A 14,431-nucleotide genomic window follows, 5' to 3' on the forward strand; every position below is an offset into this window, starting at 1 on the left:
CTCTCTCTCTCTCTCTCTCTCTCTCTCTCTACCTTCTAGCTCCTCTCCTCTTTCCTCTCTTTGGTTTGTTTCTGTCTCTCTTCATCTCTCTCTCTCTCTCTCCTCCCATCACCTCCTTCTTCTCCTTTTCATCGACCCTCCTCCCGTTTTCCTCCTATAGCTCTTCCCCTTTCACCCCTTTCTCTCTCTCTCTCTCTCTCCCTCTTCTCCCCCTCCTCTCTCTCAAGCGTCCACTCCCTTCCCCTTTTCCTGTATAGCTACCAGGAAATATCGAGAATACGTGAGTTTCATTTTAATGATGCCAAATACGTAAAATTGTCTATCCGGATTGAAATGCAAGTCATTTAAAGAATTTTACTGCCAGTACTTTCTATGAAACTGAAATCAGATGAAGATGATACACGAACCGTAGCTTTTTACACATAATTACGATTTCTCTCTTTGTAATGTTCTCGTCTCTTTCCATGTATTTTTCCATTCGTTTTCTTCCTGTCATTTTTTCACATTTTACAATTTGTTAAATTAATATAACATTACATTTGTAATTCAATATCATGGTGACTACAAGAAAGATTACCGAGAGACCTTTTCAGGACTCCTTAATCCTCCCTCTCTCTCTCTCTCTCACATGGTGCACCCGCAAGCTTATATATGGTGATTATTATCATCATCATTATTTCAATTATGTGTGTCAATAATGAATTTATAAAGCAGGGCGTCTCAAAGTCTGGACCGCGGTTCACATCCGGCCGGTGCGTAGATCATGCCAATCCGGACCACCCGGAACAAAATCTCCAATTGCCTTATTTTTAGGAAAATGCAGAATTTCGAAAGTGTCAAGGAATTTTTAAAGAATTTAAAGAAAAATCAAAAGGAATGTAAGAATTCATGAAAAGTGAACATTTTCACTATTTTACCGTTTTATTTGTTAAGCTTTAGAAACAATGGAGGATCCTGGTGAGGGCCAAATTAGCTACGGTCCCCCTTTTTTGTGGCGGCCTAAAAAAATTAAAGGGGGAAGAGAGAGCGACGGAAGGGATTTGAGAAAAGGAAGAGAATAGGAAAAAGAGAATATATATACTAATACAATAAAAATTGCTATATATTCTGATTAATGAGTCTGCAACAAATTTGCTAATTCGCATGTTATGCAAATTGCCTATATATCAACGTAAAACACCCTGGCTGATGGGAGGGGGGGGGGTGCGGCGGCGAATCAGCCGCGGCCCTCCTCTTTTCGCAGCTTACAAAAAATGGACATGGGTAAAAAGAGAGAATGACTGGAGGAAATATGTAGAACAAAAAGAGAAAATATTGTCAAAGAGAAAAAGATAGAGGGTGAAGGAAAACGAGAGAGAGAGAGAGAGAGAGAGAGAGAGAGAGAAAGAAAGAAAGAGGAAAAGTGTGAAACTTGAAAGTTACACATACAGATTACATTTCTGATGAGTTGGCTTGACATGTACCTTCAGAAGACTGCGGACGAAAGTACAACAATACGAAGAAAAAAAATTCGATAAAGTTGTTGAGAGAGAGAGAGAGAGAGATTATTTCTAAAATGAAATGAACAGGCAAGGTTCCGCCTCATAGACTCCCAGCAAAAGGTTTCCTTATCAGTAAAGATACAAGTGGTTCCCAAGACAATCTTTTATTGATTAAAATTGTACCTAGGAGAGAGTGTGAGTTTTATGCGGTTCCTTCTAACAACCACTCCTGTGGACTTTTATTATTTACCCAATTTCTTGCTGTCTGCTGCCTCGTGATCAATGGAGCAAAGAAAGATAACGATGTATAGCAAGAGTCCCTATTCATTAAAGGATTTTTCCTTTTTATCTAGATGTGGGCATCATCCCATTGAATGTAGTGTCCAGTAGGCTATTAAGAGCGTGTCCTGCTATTGCTGAATGAGATGGAATATCAATCTGAGGGTTTGGGGGACTCTTTGAAAGGAGCACACAATGGGGCAGTGCATTTTAAATTTCAAGGGTTGAAACTCCACCCAGTATAGCTAGTATTTAGTCGCGATTGCACTCCACTCCTATTTACCCAATTTCTTGCTGTCTATCTGCTGCCCAGAGATCACTGAAGTGAAAAAAGGTAACAATGTATAGCAAGAGTCAGTGAAGTGAAGCGCACAATAGGGGCAGTGCAATTTAAATATCAAGGGATGGATTAGAGTTTTTATCGCCCACGACGTGTGTGTAATTGGGTTTTTACAGACGTGTATCAATCAGATATTATTATTTACGTCTGGGGACCGACCTTAACATCGGCTATCCAAGGGCCCTAGTAAGGCGGACCTCTGGATCCCATTAATAAACAACAGCAACAACAACCTATTAGTAAAGATAGAAGTGAGAGAATGTGAGTTTTCATCGCGCAAAACGGTCTTCTTGAAGGTTCAAAAATCTTAATTTCTAAAACTTGAGTGTCCTGGGCTCCGCCCCAGAACCCCGGCAGGGTCTTAATTTTACCAGGCCCCTAAACTCTACCATGTTGTACTGATCCATTAGAAATCAAAATAAGCCCCAGTAAATAATTAATATATAATATATTCAAACTTCTTTGTGCTCTGCTCCTACCCAGAAGGGATAGCGTTTACGCGCGATTGCAGTGTGCTTCGCGCACTCGTTGGCTTCAACACGTACCCCCTATGAAAAATCCTTGATCAGCCGCTGAGAAATATATAGTTTTTTCCCTTTCCTCTGAAGTATAAATTTGTGCTCGCTCGCAAAATTTAAAGTTTAAAGTTCATAATCTGGTACCGTGCGACATGTCGTAAAGTTGGACCCCCCCCCCAAAAAAAAAGCATTATCCAAGTAAAACGACCTAAGATCGAGGCATTTTGACTTTTAAGGATAAAAAAATCCATAAAATTCCAGTAAATTGGGTGTTCTTTTTAAGGAAACTCTATTCAAACGAGTAAAAGAACTGGCGTTTTTTTTTTAAACTGTAACAATTCTCCTTGGATCAGATAGACCTAGCTAAAACAGGCTTCATTATCTTCACTTATAGTTAGGCCCCTATCCTGTTTATACAAGTGTCATTTCTGAAAAATATAGGAGAAGATTGTCTAAGTCTGAAACAAAATTGAGTGATGCTTGAGTCGTGCCCTGCTATCGACGATAAGAATGTTCAGGCCAATGGCATTCACAGTTTCGAACATTACAGCTTTCTTAGAAATCACATCTACAGTCGAAGAAAAGTTTGAGATCCCATACTATAAAGCGTAGAACACAAAACAAGGAGCTCGCATTGAGTACACGAGCAACATGCACCATTATTTTATATTTTTAACAAAATATTATGGTCGGAGAGACAATTTTTATCTTTCCTCTAGACAAAAAAAAATTAGCATAATATTTCATTATGAAAAATCAAGATTTATTTTCCATTTATTTTTGTCTACTCGAAGCCACTGTGCTTCTTTTTTCTCGAGCAGTCGAGGTAAAAGAAAATAAGAGACAAATAATCATTCCAGATATTGCTTGTTCTGGTCTATATAGCGAATGGGCGAACAGTCATAATGCAGGTAATTCGTTTGTTTATGTATTTGTAATAGCAATATTATTTTCGACATATGTGTATTGTAGTTTCCAACTTTCAGTATTTTGCATATTGTTGTGAAAATTATGTGTGTTCCCACCTACTCGAGTTTATGTTTTGTGTCCAGCCGTCGCCTTTTGTCTTTTTTGACGGGACGCGTGTTTTTTATTTACAATTTTACACAAAGTCACAATAGCCTGTGATTTTACGGCTTTACATTCAATAAACCCGCTCGCTTCTAAAGCTTGGTAAGAGGTCACAAACGATTCGATTTTGATTATTTATTGCTTTGCCTCACAATTTATAAAAATCAAAGGCAAAAAATAAAACTGAAAAAATAAAATAGTGAGCTGAGATTCGAATCTCTACTCCAACGTTGTATTAGTATTACACTGTCCTTACTAATTGAGCTCTCGATGGGTTGATGAAAGGTGGGTTTGCATGATTATTATAACCCTATCACTGACCCTAACTGTTACCATATGCGCAAGCGCAGGTTAAGCTAGCTAGCTAGCCTCTTTGTGAGCGCGTTTATTGAAATTAAAGCCGTAAAAATCACAGGCTGCCTTGTAAATACAAATTATGCTGACGGGCCTAGGAAGAGGAGGCATCTCCCTGTATCCCTGCCCCTGTGTAAAGTCACCTCTTCATTAACCTAAATCCTGAATTAAATACAATTATATGATCACAAGATCAAACCAGTCTGATAATATGACAGGATATTATTTTACAAAGATTTTTCTGAAAAGGAAAACAAAAGCAGATCTAGGTCTAGCATGAAATTTACCTACGGCTACTCGGCAAGGCTAAACTTAATTCTAGAAAAGGAAATAAGCCTAGGTTCATGGTTTCTTAATCCCCAATATTTTCCCTTCTTATTCTTGTTCACTTTCTTCTCCTTCCTACTCCTCCTCTTCTTTTTCTTCTTTTCTTTCTTCCTTCATAAAATTCTTCTTAAAATTCCTCTAATTAGTATTATTATTCTCCTTCTTCTTCATCTTATTTTTTCCTTTTCAGAATCAAGTGGAAATTCTTCAGGATGATCAACCCTTGAATCCGTATACAGAAATCCAGATTCTACATGACCATACAGACCTGATCAAGTTCCTATTGCCCATCAGTGAAAATAAGTAGGTATCAAAGAAAGGACCATTGCGCATGATGGTTATGTATAAAGCATAGCTGCATCCGAAATTGGGATGAGAAATCTAGAATGTAACAATCTCCAAATCATCAGTAAAGACATTTTATTACAAAAAAAAATAATGGAGTTGTGAAGAAAAAAAAATGTTTGTTGTATATAGATTCCTCTCTGTTTTTCTCTTTCACTCTTGGCATACATTGGTTGATAAAGGATTTGTTTCATGTATATATGATAAATGGTAGTTTAGCTAAGTTTTATGACGCCATTCTTCAGATGGCATTGTCATTAATGGTAAACTGATCTTCACAGTAGGGACTGGCACTCCAACTTTTTGTAGTATTTTATCTTTTGAAAAGATAAATGAATGAAAAAATATGTGTGTTCCCAAATCATTTTTAAATCCTAAGTGCTGCCTTAAGCTGAGTCATAGTGTTTTGCCTCATTTTGAACGATCCCAACCATTCTAATCTAATTTTTGTTTAAATTTAAATAGATTCCTGTCCGTATCAGATGACAATACTGGTATCATTTGGGATGTGACCACCGGCTTGAAGCTCTGCACCCTGGTGGGCCACACCCGGCCCATCACCTGCGCCTCTCTCATGAGACCACCGGTGGACGACGAGTCCAGGGAGGTGGAGATGTCGCACTATCTGCTCCTGACGGGATCCTCCGACCGGACGATACGTGTCTGGAGCACCGAGAATGGGGCGTGTCTGCAGATCATCACAGAGCATAATGCCACCACAAAGGTTTGTGTAAAAATAGGAAATGTTTGACTCGCGATAGCTTTATGAAGCCATTCTTCAGATGGCATTAATAATAATAATAATAGGCATTTCTATAGCACCGTCTATCTGGATAATTCTATTCCGAGGCACATTATTATTACCCTGGCTTTAGCCTAGCTGCCGTTTATACAGCACTCCAGCATTTCAAGGAATTAATTCCTGCCAGGTACCCATTTACATCACCTGGGTTGAGTGTGGCAAATGTAGATCAATGTCTTGCCAAAGGACATTAGAGCCGCGGCGGGACTCGAACCGCTAACCTTGTGATCGACAGTCTGGCGACGTATCCACTCGACCACGACACCTCATCAATGGTAAACTGATCTTCACAGTAGCTATCATTTTTCCACATTTACTCCCTCAAATTGAATTCCCAGTTCTTTTGAATTCATGCTCATGACTTTTAATAATAATAATACTGTCAGATTGTCACCAAATAATGGGTAAGTCTATTGAGAAACAGCCTTGTATCAAAATTTTATTTTGCTTTCAATATGGAACAAGCTTTGATGTAATATTACTTTTCCTCTCCCCTCGTCCCCCATCAAATCAAAGTATTTACAAATATCTGTGTTACTTTTGGACCTTGGTCTACTTTGTATTAAAACTGGAACACAGGAAATTAGACATAATATTATTTTAGACTTTGAATCCAATTTGCTAGTGGATCACGCACATGTTTTAATGAAGGGAACTAAAGCTAATTTATTTTCTTCTAACCTTGTTTTATTACAGGCTATTCTAAGCTTCCCTAACAATGGTCTGTTTTGTACTGGAGGTCAAGATCTCTTCCTGTGGAATTCAGACGGTCGTTTGTTACAGACCATCAAACAAGAAGCTGAAGGTAAATTTATTCTATGTAAAAAACATTTAATTGCAAATCACTATTTTAAAGCATGTTCCCTTTTTACAGTTACAGCACTATACAGTGGTGTTGATATGTTGTGATGATTTGATAGAAATAGGCAATAATTTCAAGATGAACTCAGTTTTAAAGGGGGTGTAAACTGACGAATACAGGGGAACGCCATCTACGTCTCCTTTCGGACAACTTCACGTAAACGAATGGAATTGATAAACAGTAGTCAGCGACTTAATCTCTACATGGTCATCGTTCGTGAAACAGACCATAATTCTCCTCACGCTTCGGTTTCGCACGCACGTGATTGCTGCGGTTGCATACGTCCATAGTCATATTATACCCGATTGGCCCCGAGTCAGGCTACGGGAAAGACACGTAGTCTCTTCAGTTTTAAATTAAATTTCTTGATCTGTACTAAGGATGCAATCATCTATTGAATTTGGATGTACCCAACTTTTCTTTACTCCATTGATGGAGGCTGATACAGAGACTTTTTTTCCTGCTATACTTTCTTCTAAATGATCAAGTTCAACGAAAAGAAAAGAACAACCAACAGTCCTGTCACTATCAATATCATAAATGTGCCTCGTGTCTACCCAAAAGTTTTAACAAATCAAATGTGACGATTACGTTTACAATGAGCACCCCCCAAAAAAACTGATACAAACATCCACTTGCCTGACAAACCAAAAAGACACAACATAGATTTTGTTAAAGAAGTAAAGGTATAAACATCTATGCTGAAATTATAAACTCTGATTTCAAAGAATCAGATGTGAAATTCTCTGTCTTTGAAATTTATAACCAATACCTAGTTTGCATGAGAAGTATAATAGAAATTATATATGCTTTTCATATAATATACATCTATGCTGAAATGATAAAGTCTGATTTCAAAGAATCAGACATAACATTTTCTGTCAATTGTTTATGACTATGTCATTGTTTGATGTATCACTCATAGGCCTTTTTCGGCCGGCAGTCTGATGATGGGTGTGATTTTTTAATAAAGAAATAAACTAAACTAAACTATAATATGCAGTTGTTTTGTATGTTAAGAAGATGTATTCTTTTCTTTATTTAGATGTGAGTGACTGCCCTTTGGCCGATATCAAGCACATGCTTGCTGTATGCGAGGATAGGTTTGTGGTAGCAGCAGGCTCGGCGCTGGAGGTGTACGCGATAGAGGCACAGATAGGTCAACTAGGGGTCACCTCGTTCCAGATGAGACGGGTCAAGAAACTGGTCCCTCAGCACAGGGAGGCTGTCATGTGTCTGACTAGAATATCAGGTAGAGTACAGTGTAATATATCAAAGGGTCAGTGACATAAAGACGTAACTCCATTTTGAGAAAAAGTGGTTTATGTGTCACTGAGCACTTGGGCCTTAATGAGTTAAGTCTATGTTTCATTAGCCATTGACTTCAATGGGGTGTTGGGTGGAGTTGAATCTTTGTGTTTCCTGGAGAGCCCACATTTTTCTGAACATTTTGATATCGAATACTCATATTGGAAAAATATGGAGTTACATCTTTGTGCCAATAATCCCTTGATATATAGAGTACCGAAGCTGTGACGTCATAAAAATCAATTTTTAGAATTTCTCAATTGTTTCTTTATATTCCAAAAGAACACCAAAAATTATGTCCAAATGTCGAAAACCAATGGAATATGTTAAGTATTGGCTGAGATATGACCATCTGAATAAATATACTCCCCGTAGGAACTCAGTGTTATATGCTCTGGCTCCTAATGGTTAAGCTACAGTCCCATATACGTCCCGGACCGTCCCGGACCATCCCGGACCCCATCCGGGGTGATCCGGGATTCGGTCCGTGTTGACACCGTGTTGGCACCGGGGTGGTCCTGGATGGTCCTGGATGGTCCTGGATGGTCCTGGGCGGTCCGGGAGTCGACCCCGGATGTTTTTGACGGTCAAAAACTGCCGGGGTGGTCCGGGACGGTCCGGGACAATAGTTTGATCCGGGGTGATCCGTGTAGCCACCGTGCTGGGTCCGGGGTTATCCGTAGTGGCGCCGGGGCGGTCCGTGTTGATCCGTGGCAGTCCGGGAGTGAGTTATTGACCGCCCAGGACCATCCAGGACCATACAGGACCATCCAGGACCATCCAGGACCACCCCGGTGCCAACACGGTGTCATCACGGACCGAATCCCGGATCACCCCGGATGGGGTCCGGGATGGTCCGGGACGGTCCGGGACGTATATGGGACTGTAGCTTAAAGCATCACACTTTTTTGAACAAAACATCCCGGACCATCCCGGATCACCCCAGACCATGGTCCGGGATGGTCCGGAGTGGTCCGTGCTCGTCCGTGCAGGTCCGGCTTTATATGGGACTGGGGCTTTAGGAGCCAGAGCATATAACACTGAGTTCCCATAGGACATATATTCATGTAAACATGTGCTAATCTCAATACACCCATTCCAATGGAATGTCTGTGTACTTGTACTAATGACGGTTTGGTGAAACCCTGCCCTGGTTCCCAACAGATGCTATAATACTGTTGTAGTGTAGGTTGTTCATTATGGTAATTAGATTAGAACTGATAATATCAGATGCAAGAATGAATGTCAGTAGTACAAAATGTAGGAGTATCGACTTGTAATCGTAGTCATGATACTGTTTCATGTACATGTAGTTAGTAGAATTAGTAATGGTTGAAGTAGGTTTTAGTAGGTTAGTGATAGTACTATCATTACAAATTATAAGATATTACAGTAAAGACAGAATTTTTAGACCTTATTGATGGTGGACGAAATGGGCGTAAGACAAACTGGGAATTAAACTCACTAACTAGTTATTAGACTAAATGAACAATATACCAAATTGGTATTAGACTAATTGGAGCTTAGACCTTAAAGATAAAGACCAGTTATGGTCATGCGATTGCATTGTGAAAGAAACATTGTGCAAGGTTCTGGAATCATCAAAATGATAAGAAATTTGGCCCAGTCTTTGTTAAGTTACAAGCACTGTACACAAAAAGATGTATATGGGACTACGCACACGTGCGCGACATGTGCGTTTATCTCTCACAGTCCAATAGATAAACTAATTAATCAGTAGGCGGTTTCCCAGCAAAAATGTTATCACCATGTATTAATCAAAACATATTCTTTCACATGATTGGTAATAAGAGCTTCCATTTCATTTTTTGAAATTGGGGCGTTTCCAATACTGGTCTTTACCTTTAAGGAAATTAGACCAAATGACTATTAGCCTATTTGGTCATTAGACCAAATGATAAGTGGACAAAGTGATTATTAGACCATGTGGTTAGTAGACGAACTGGTTGTAGACCAAACCAAAACAAATCACCATGGTGATGATGATGATTTTAGTCATATCAAAAGCAATAGGTGCAATTCTTTGTGTATGTGCTTGCATCCTAAAGAGTTATTTTTTTCTCATTTTTGTGAACAGATTCCTACTTTGCCTCCGCATCTCTGGATGGTACAGTCAAGGTTTGGAACTCACATACCCTCTCCACCTCCAGGCAACTCAATCACATCAACGAATATGAGAAGAATGGATTCCCTTGGTGTGTTCAACACTTGATTCCGCTAGACACAGTAAGACACCAGTCTATCGCTCGATTATTTATTGACTTCATTTTTCAAAATTCATTGTCACATGCTAGTTTGTATTAAAGCCCCACTGTACTACTTATAGCTACTTGCGCCCTCTATATAGCAAACAATGCCTAATTGCCTGTTGGTCCACCATGATTCCCTTTTTCTTATGTTAATTGAGGGCTGATTTGATGAGATAACCACCTGTCAGTGACCTTGCAGGGAGGTCTAATCCCCCTGGCCAAACTAGTGCAGACAGGCTTTAAGGATTGAAATGATTGTTTACGATCTGTGTTACAAAATCAATGTCGCAAGGTGATTTGTAATCTCCTTTTGAGTTAAAAGCCTTCTTTAGAAGTTACGCACCAGTATCAGTTTAATAAATTGATAATGATTTAGGCTGTGACATTTGATTGGTGTAGGACGAATGCTACAAAGAACCTGCTGGATCGAGGCTAATTTCCCTTCTATACCTGACAGAACCTTCAAACAAACAATTTCTGTCAGTGTATTGGATTGCATCATGTAGTGAAATTGTAACATGAAGATTTATAGTGTATCCAAGAAAGATTGTTCTTGATCCTAATACAGTGAAACCTGCCTATAAAGACCACCAAGGGAGACAAGAAATGTGGTCTTTATAGGCAGGTGGCCTTTATGTACAGGTTCCTTCAGTACATGTTTCAATGAGACACTATTTTCAAGGAAACAAAAAAAACGTGGTCTTTCTATACCGGTGGTCACTAAAGCAGATTTGACTGTACATAAGTTAATTTGTGTTGGAGAGAGAAAAGAAAAAGAAACTTTACAAATAGATTTAGTTGCCTAATCTTTACCACTCATCTTGTCAGTTTATTTATTTATTTATTTTTTATTTTTTGTTCTCTGCAGAAACACCTGTGCATCACTATTGGGTCTGGTCTGGCAGTATTTGACATAGTAACCGGTGATTGTTTGTGGAAGAAGGCACATGCTCATTTCTCAAAGATCACATTCATTAGCATCATCAACGATGGGTAAGCAAAGAATAACATTGATGATTCATGTTTCTTCTTCTTTTTGTAGTCTGCATAGAATTGGATTAAAGTAAAATCACTAAGAAGATTGTACACCTGTACAGGCATCTAATACAGTGTCTGTGATTAGCTGGATTGATGATGGAAATGATTTTCCTCGGAAGAAAATTTTAGTAAATTCATGGAGCGTATCTTGCAGAAGGTGTAGCTCTGAGATTGTTTTTTTTCCAGAAAAGGTAGTCTCCCAATAAGTGAAGTATAATTAACACAAATGTTATATTTTAAGTTCCTTGCATGGGCTTTATTTTAATCAAAGATATCGGTTTAGGGTTGGAGTCATAGTGGGGTTTAAGGAAGGTTTCAGGTTAGGTTCATAGTTAAACTTAAAGATATGCTTTAAAGTGTGATATACAAATACTGAAATGATCTACCAATTAGATTTAGACTTCATCAGTAATTGCCTCCAGAAAGGCCTTGAAAACACATCTTTTTTGCAGTTTGTAGTTAAAAGATTGTTTTTTGTAATTTTCATTTACTGTAGGCGCTTTGGGCCTAATGGGGAAAGCGCGGTATAAGTAATGATAATAATAATAATGATGTCACTGTAGTATGTGTCACACATGTCCACCCGTAAAATGAGTTTATCTGAAAGAGACTGTATGGAAATTATTCATTCTGTCTGTATTGCTGTGTGTAGGAGATTTCTTGCCACTTGTTCAGAGGATGGTACCATTCGACTGTGGGGGGTAGACCAGAGGATTCGTGGAGGGAGCGAAGATGGAGATAACTCGGCCAAGGATCTCTCCATGCACAAATTCACAGACATTGTGCAAGCAAGGTGAGATATCTTTTAATCAATTGTACTTCTTTTTCTTGTTTCATTCTAATGATGATCATGGGCATCAACCATGCTTTGGATGTGAATGAGGTAGTAGGGTGTATGACATTTTATCTTGTTTATGTTTAGTATTGCAATTGATTAGTATCACAATTACAGTGAAACATACCGGTACTTTAGTGACCACCTGCATAGGAAGTTTATTCAGAAGCTGTGCTGATGCGACTTGAAATGAGTATTATCCGTAGGAAGACCTGAGGTTTACGTTAATAAACAGCTCAGTCAAATATGTAGCAGCCAATCCTTTCAGGCACTCAAATGTTAAGACAAGAATTGTGAACTTGATTCTAGCACAAAGGTAACCACTGTAATTTCTTTGATATAAGAGAGATAGATTCATTTGAACAGGTCCTTGTGACAAGTCGTGCAGCAGAAACTTTGATTGAAAAAGTCGTTCTCTTTCGAAATTTATTTAGGAATCAATCATCCATGTATTTTCATGTAATGGTGTATTGCCTCAGATATAATAATTTATGATTGCTCTGCCCCCCCCCCCCCCAAAAAAAAATTCAAAATAATTGAGTACTTGAACTTTGTAAATGTTGTGACATGATACATCTCTCCATCTCTAGATTATGAAAGAGTTTCATCAGGATGGTTGCAATAATAGTTTGAAAGTTCTTGTGTGACATCCAAAAGGAACAAATCTACCTGTAACAGTTATAATGTCTAGAATTAAAAGATCTTCCTCAGACGCGAATTGGCAGACAGGTATAAACACAAATACCTTTTGGATGTGATAAAAGAACTTTTAAACCCCCTCTCCATCTCTTTTCTGTACCTTGCAGTCATCAGAAGCATTCCAAGGAGAGCAGGAGGTTGTTTAGGAGGGAGGAATCCAGGCCCCCTCTCCTATGTCTGCAAGGGGAATGCGTCGCTCACTCGGGAGCCGTTCAGATGATACTGGACTTCAGGCACGACGGGATGGCCTCGTGTGGTGTGGATGGACTAGTTATTCTCTGGAAGGTAGGTAGTGTAAGGAGGGTTGAGAGAATGGATGACCTGTGTATAGTTGCAGGTGTGTTGTGTTCTTTTCATCGCTGATTGATTGAATAGTCTGTAATGGATTGTATACTTAAAATGAATAATGGGGGGAGGGGAACATGTCTGAATGCAAAAGTACAGCTGTTGAGAACTGATTATATATATGTTCAATGTGTGAAACATTAAATGACAGAGATATGTAAGAGTTGAGTGATGGAAAAGGGATTTGTAACTGATGTCTCTCTCTCTCTCTCTCTCTGTCATTTCCAATTTATATTTCTTTGTACTTTCCTTTTGTTTCACTATCCTTCTCTTGCTCTCACTCCTCCCCTCTCCCTCTTGTGCCATCTTCTTCCACTCTTTTCCCTCCTCCATCTTTTCTTTTTCCACTCTCTCCCTGTACTACTCTTTTCCCCTCCTGCCTCCTCACCCCCTTCATTGCCTACTCCTTCTTCTCTCTCTCTCTTTGTATTTCCCAATCTATTTTTTCTTTGTTTCACTTCTTCTCTTGCTCTCACTCCACCCCTCTCCCTCTTTTCCTCCCTACATCTTCTCTTCTTCCACTCTCTCCCTTTACTACTCTTTCACCTCCTGCCTCCTAACCCCCACCCCAATTACCTGCTCTTCCTTCCCCTGTTTCTCTTCAGGATGGTGAGCTAGAGAATGCCAAGAGGAGTGATCTTATCAGGGAAATGCTACAGGCCAAAAATGGACTCCTCTGAAGGACATTTCATAAAAACATCAAAAGTACTATCTCATCTAATCATGTTGGTGGTCTGCTCTTCAAGGCACTGATCAAGATGGTGTCTTCAGAAGAAATAATGCCCTGAGCAGCAACCGAGCATCAAACTGGACATCTGCAAGAATGACCAAAATCATGAAATGCGGAAAACTTTGCTGGAAGGTAACTTTGATCAGATAGTTACATGGGGCGTGAGGTGAGAAAAATAATCTCTTCAGAGAGACATTGTATGTTCTGCTCTACGATTGAATTCTCATTGGATCAACCAATTAATTGCTACAGTATTGCCAAGCACTTAAAATAGTATTATTATTATGGAGAATTCTAGCCTGGATGGTGATAATGTATGAGAAATCTTTTAGTCATTTTTTGTTCTTCTGGACCGATGCAAGTTTCTTTCTTCCCCCTTCTCTTCCTCTTCCTGTTTCTCTTCCTGTTCCTGTTCCTGTTCTTCCTCTTTTTCTTTGGCTATCTTGGCATCAAATTTGTTTTCATGATTCCATACATCTCATTGACTCCACCTGTCTGTCTGAACTATTTGCACAATTTGGAGTGAGATCATGTAAAGATCACCAAAGAGAATAAACATAATTTCACATTCCATTTTTGAATGAAAAGGAAAATATTTCCTAAAATTCTGGAAATTTAGATTCTAAAGATAATATTCTGCATTAGATGCCACTACCAACATTCCTGTTTCTCCAGAGCTGCAAACCTCAACTGAACAAAAATCCTTTTCTTTTCCCCAAAAATATTATTTTCAAAATAAAAATCCTATTTTTGAGTGACAAGTACTCTCTTACGGCGAACATGAATTTTAAAAAAAATGTTTGGGGGGTTGCCAATTTGCGTAAGTT

General features: G+C 39.0%; 1 protein-coding gene across 1 annotated transcript; it reads left to right on the plus strand.

Moving 5' to 3' along the window:
- Positions 1–3,439: 3,439 nt before the first annotated feature.
- Positions 3,440–14,392, plus strand: LOC577493 (WD repeat-containing protein 41-like). Its single transcript, XM_030976905.1, has 10 exons — positions 3,440–3,529; positions 4,561–4,673; positions 5,181–5,439; positions 6,214–6,322; positions 7,425–7,631; positions 9,786–9,934; positions 10,826–10,950; positions 11,648–11,788; positions 12,637–12,814; positions 13,480–14,392. The coding sequence occupies exons 1-10, from the start codon at positions 3,524–3,526 to the stop codon at positions 13,552–13,554; spliced, it is 1,362 nt and encodes a 453-aa protein (XP_030832765.1). The 5' UTR covers positions 3,440–3,523; the 3' UTR covers positions 13,555–14,392.
- Positions 14,393–14,431: the final 39 nt, after the last annotated feature.

This window comes from Strongylocentrotus purpuratus, unplaced genomic scaffold (genome assembly GCF_000002235.5).
Source record: "Strongylocentrotus purpuratus isolate Spur 01 unplaced genomic scaffold, Spur_5.0 spur5_scaffold_9, whole genome shotgun sequence".
NCBI lineage: Eukaryota > Metazoa > Echinodermata > Echinoidea > Camarodonta > Strongylocentrotidae > Strongylocentrotus > Strongylocentrotus purpuratus.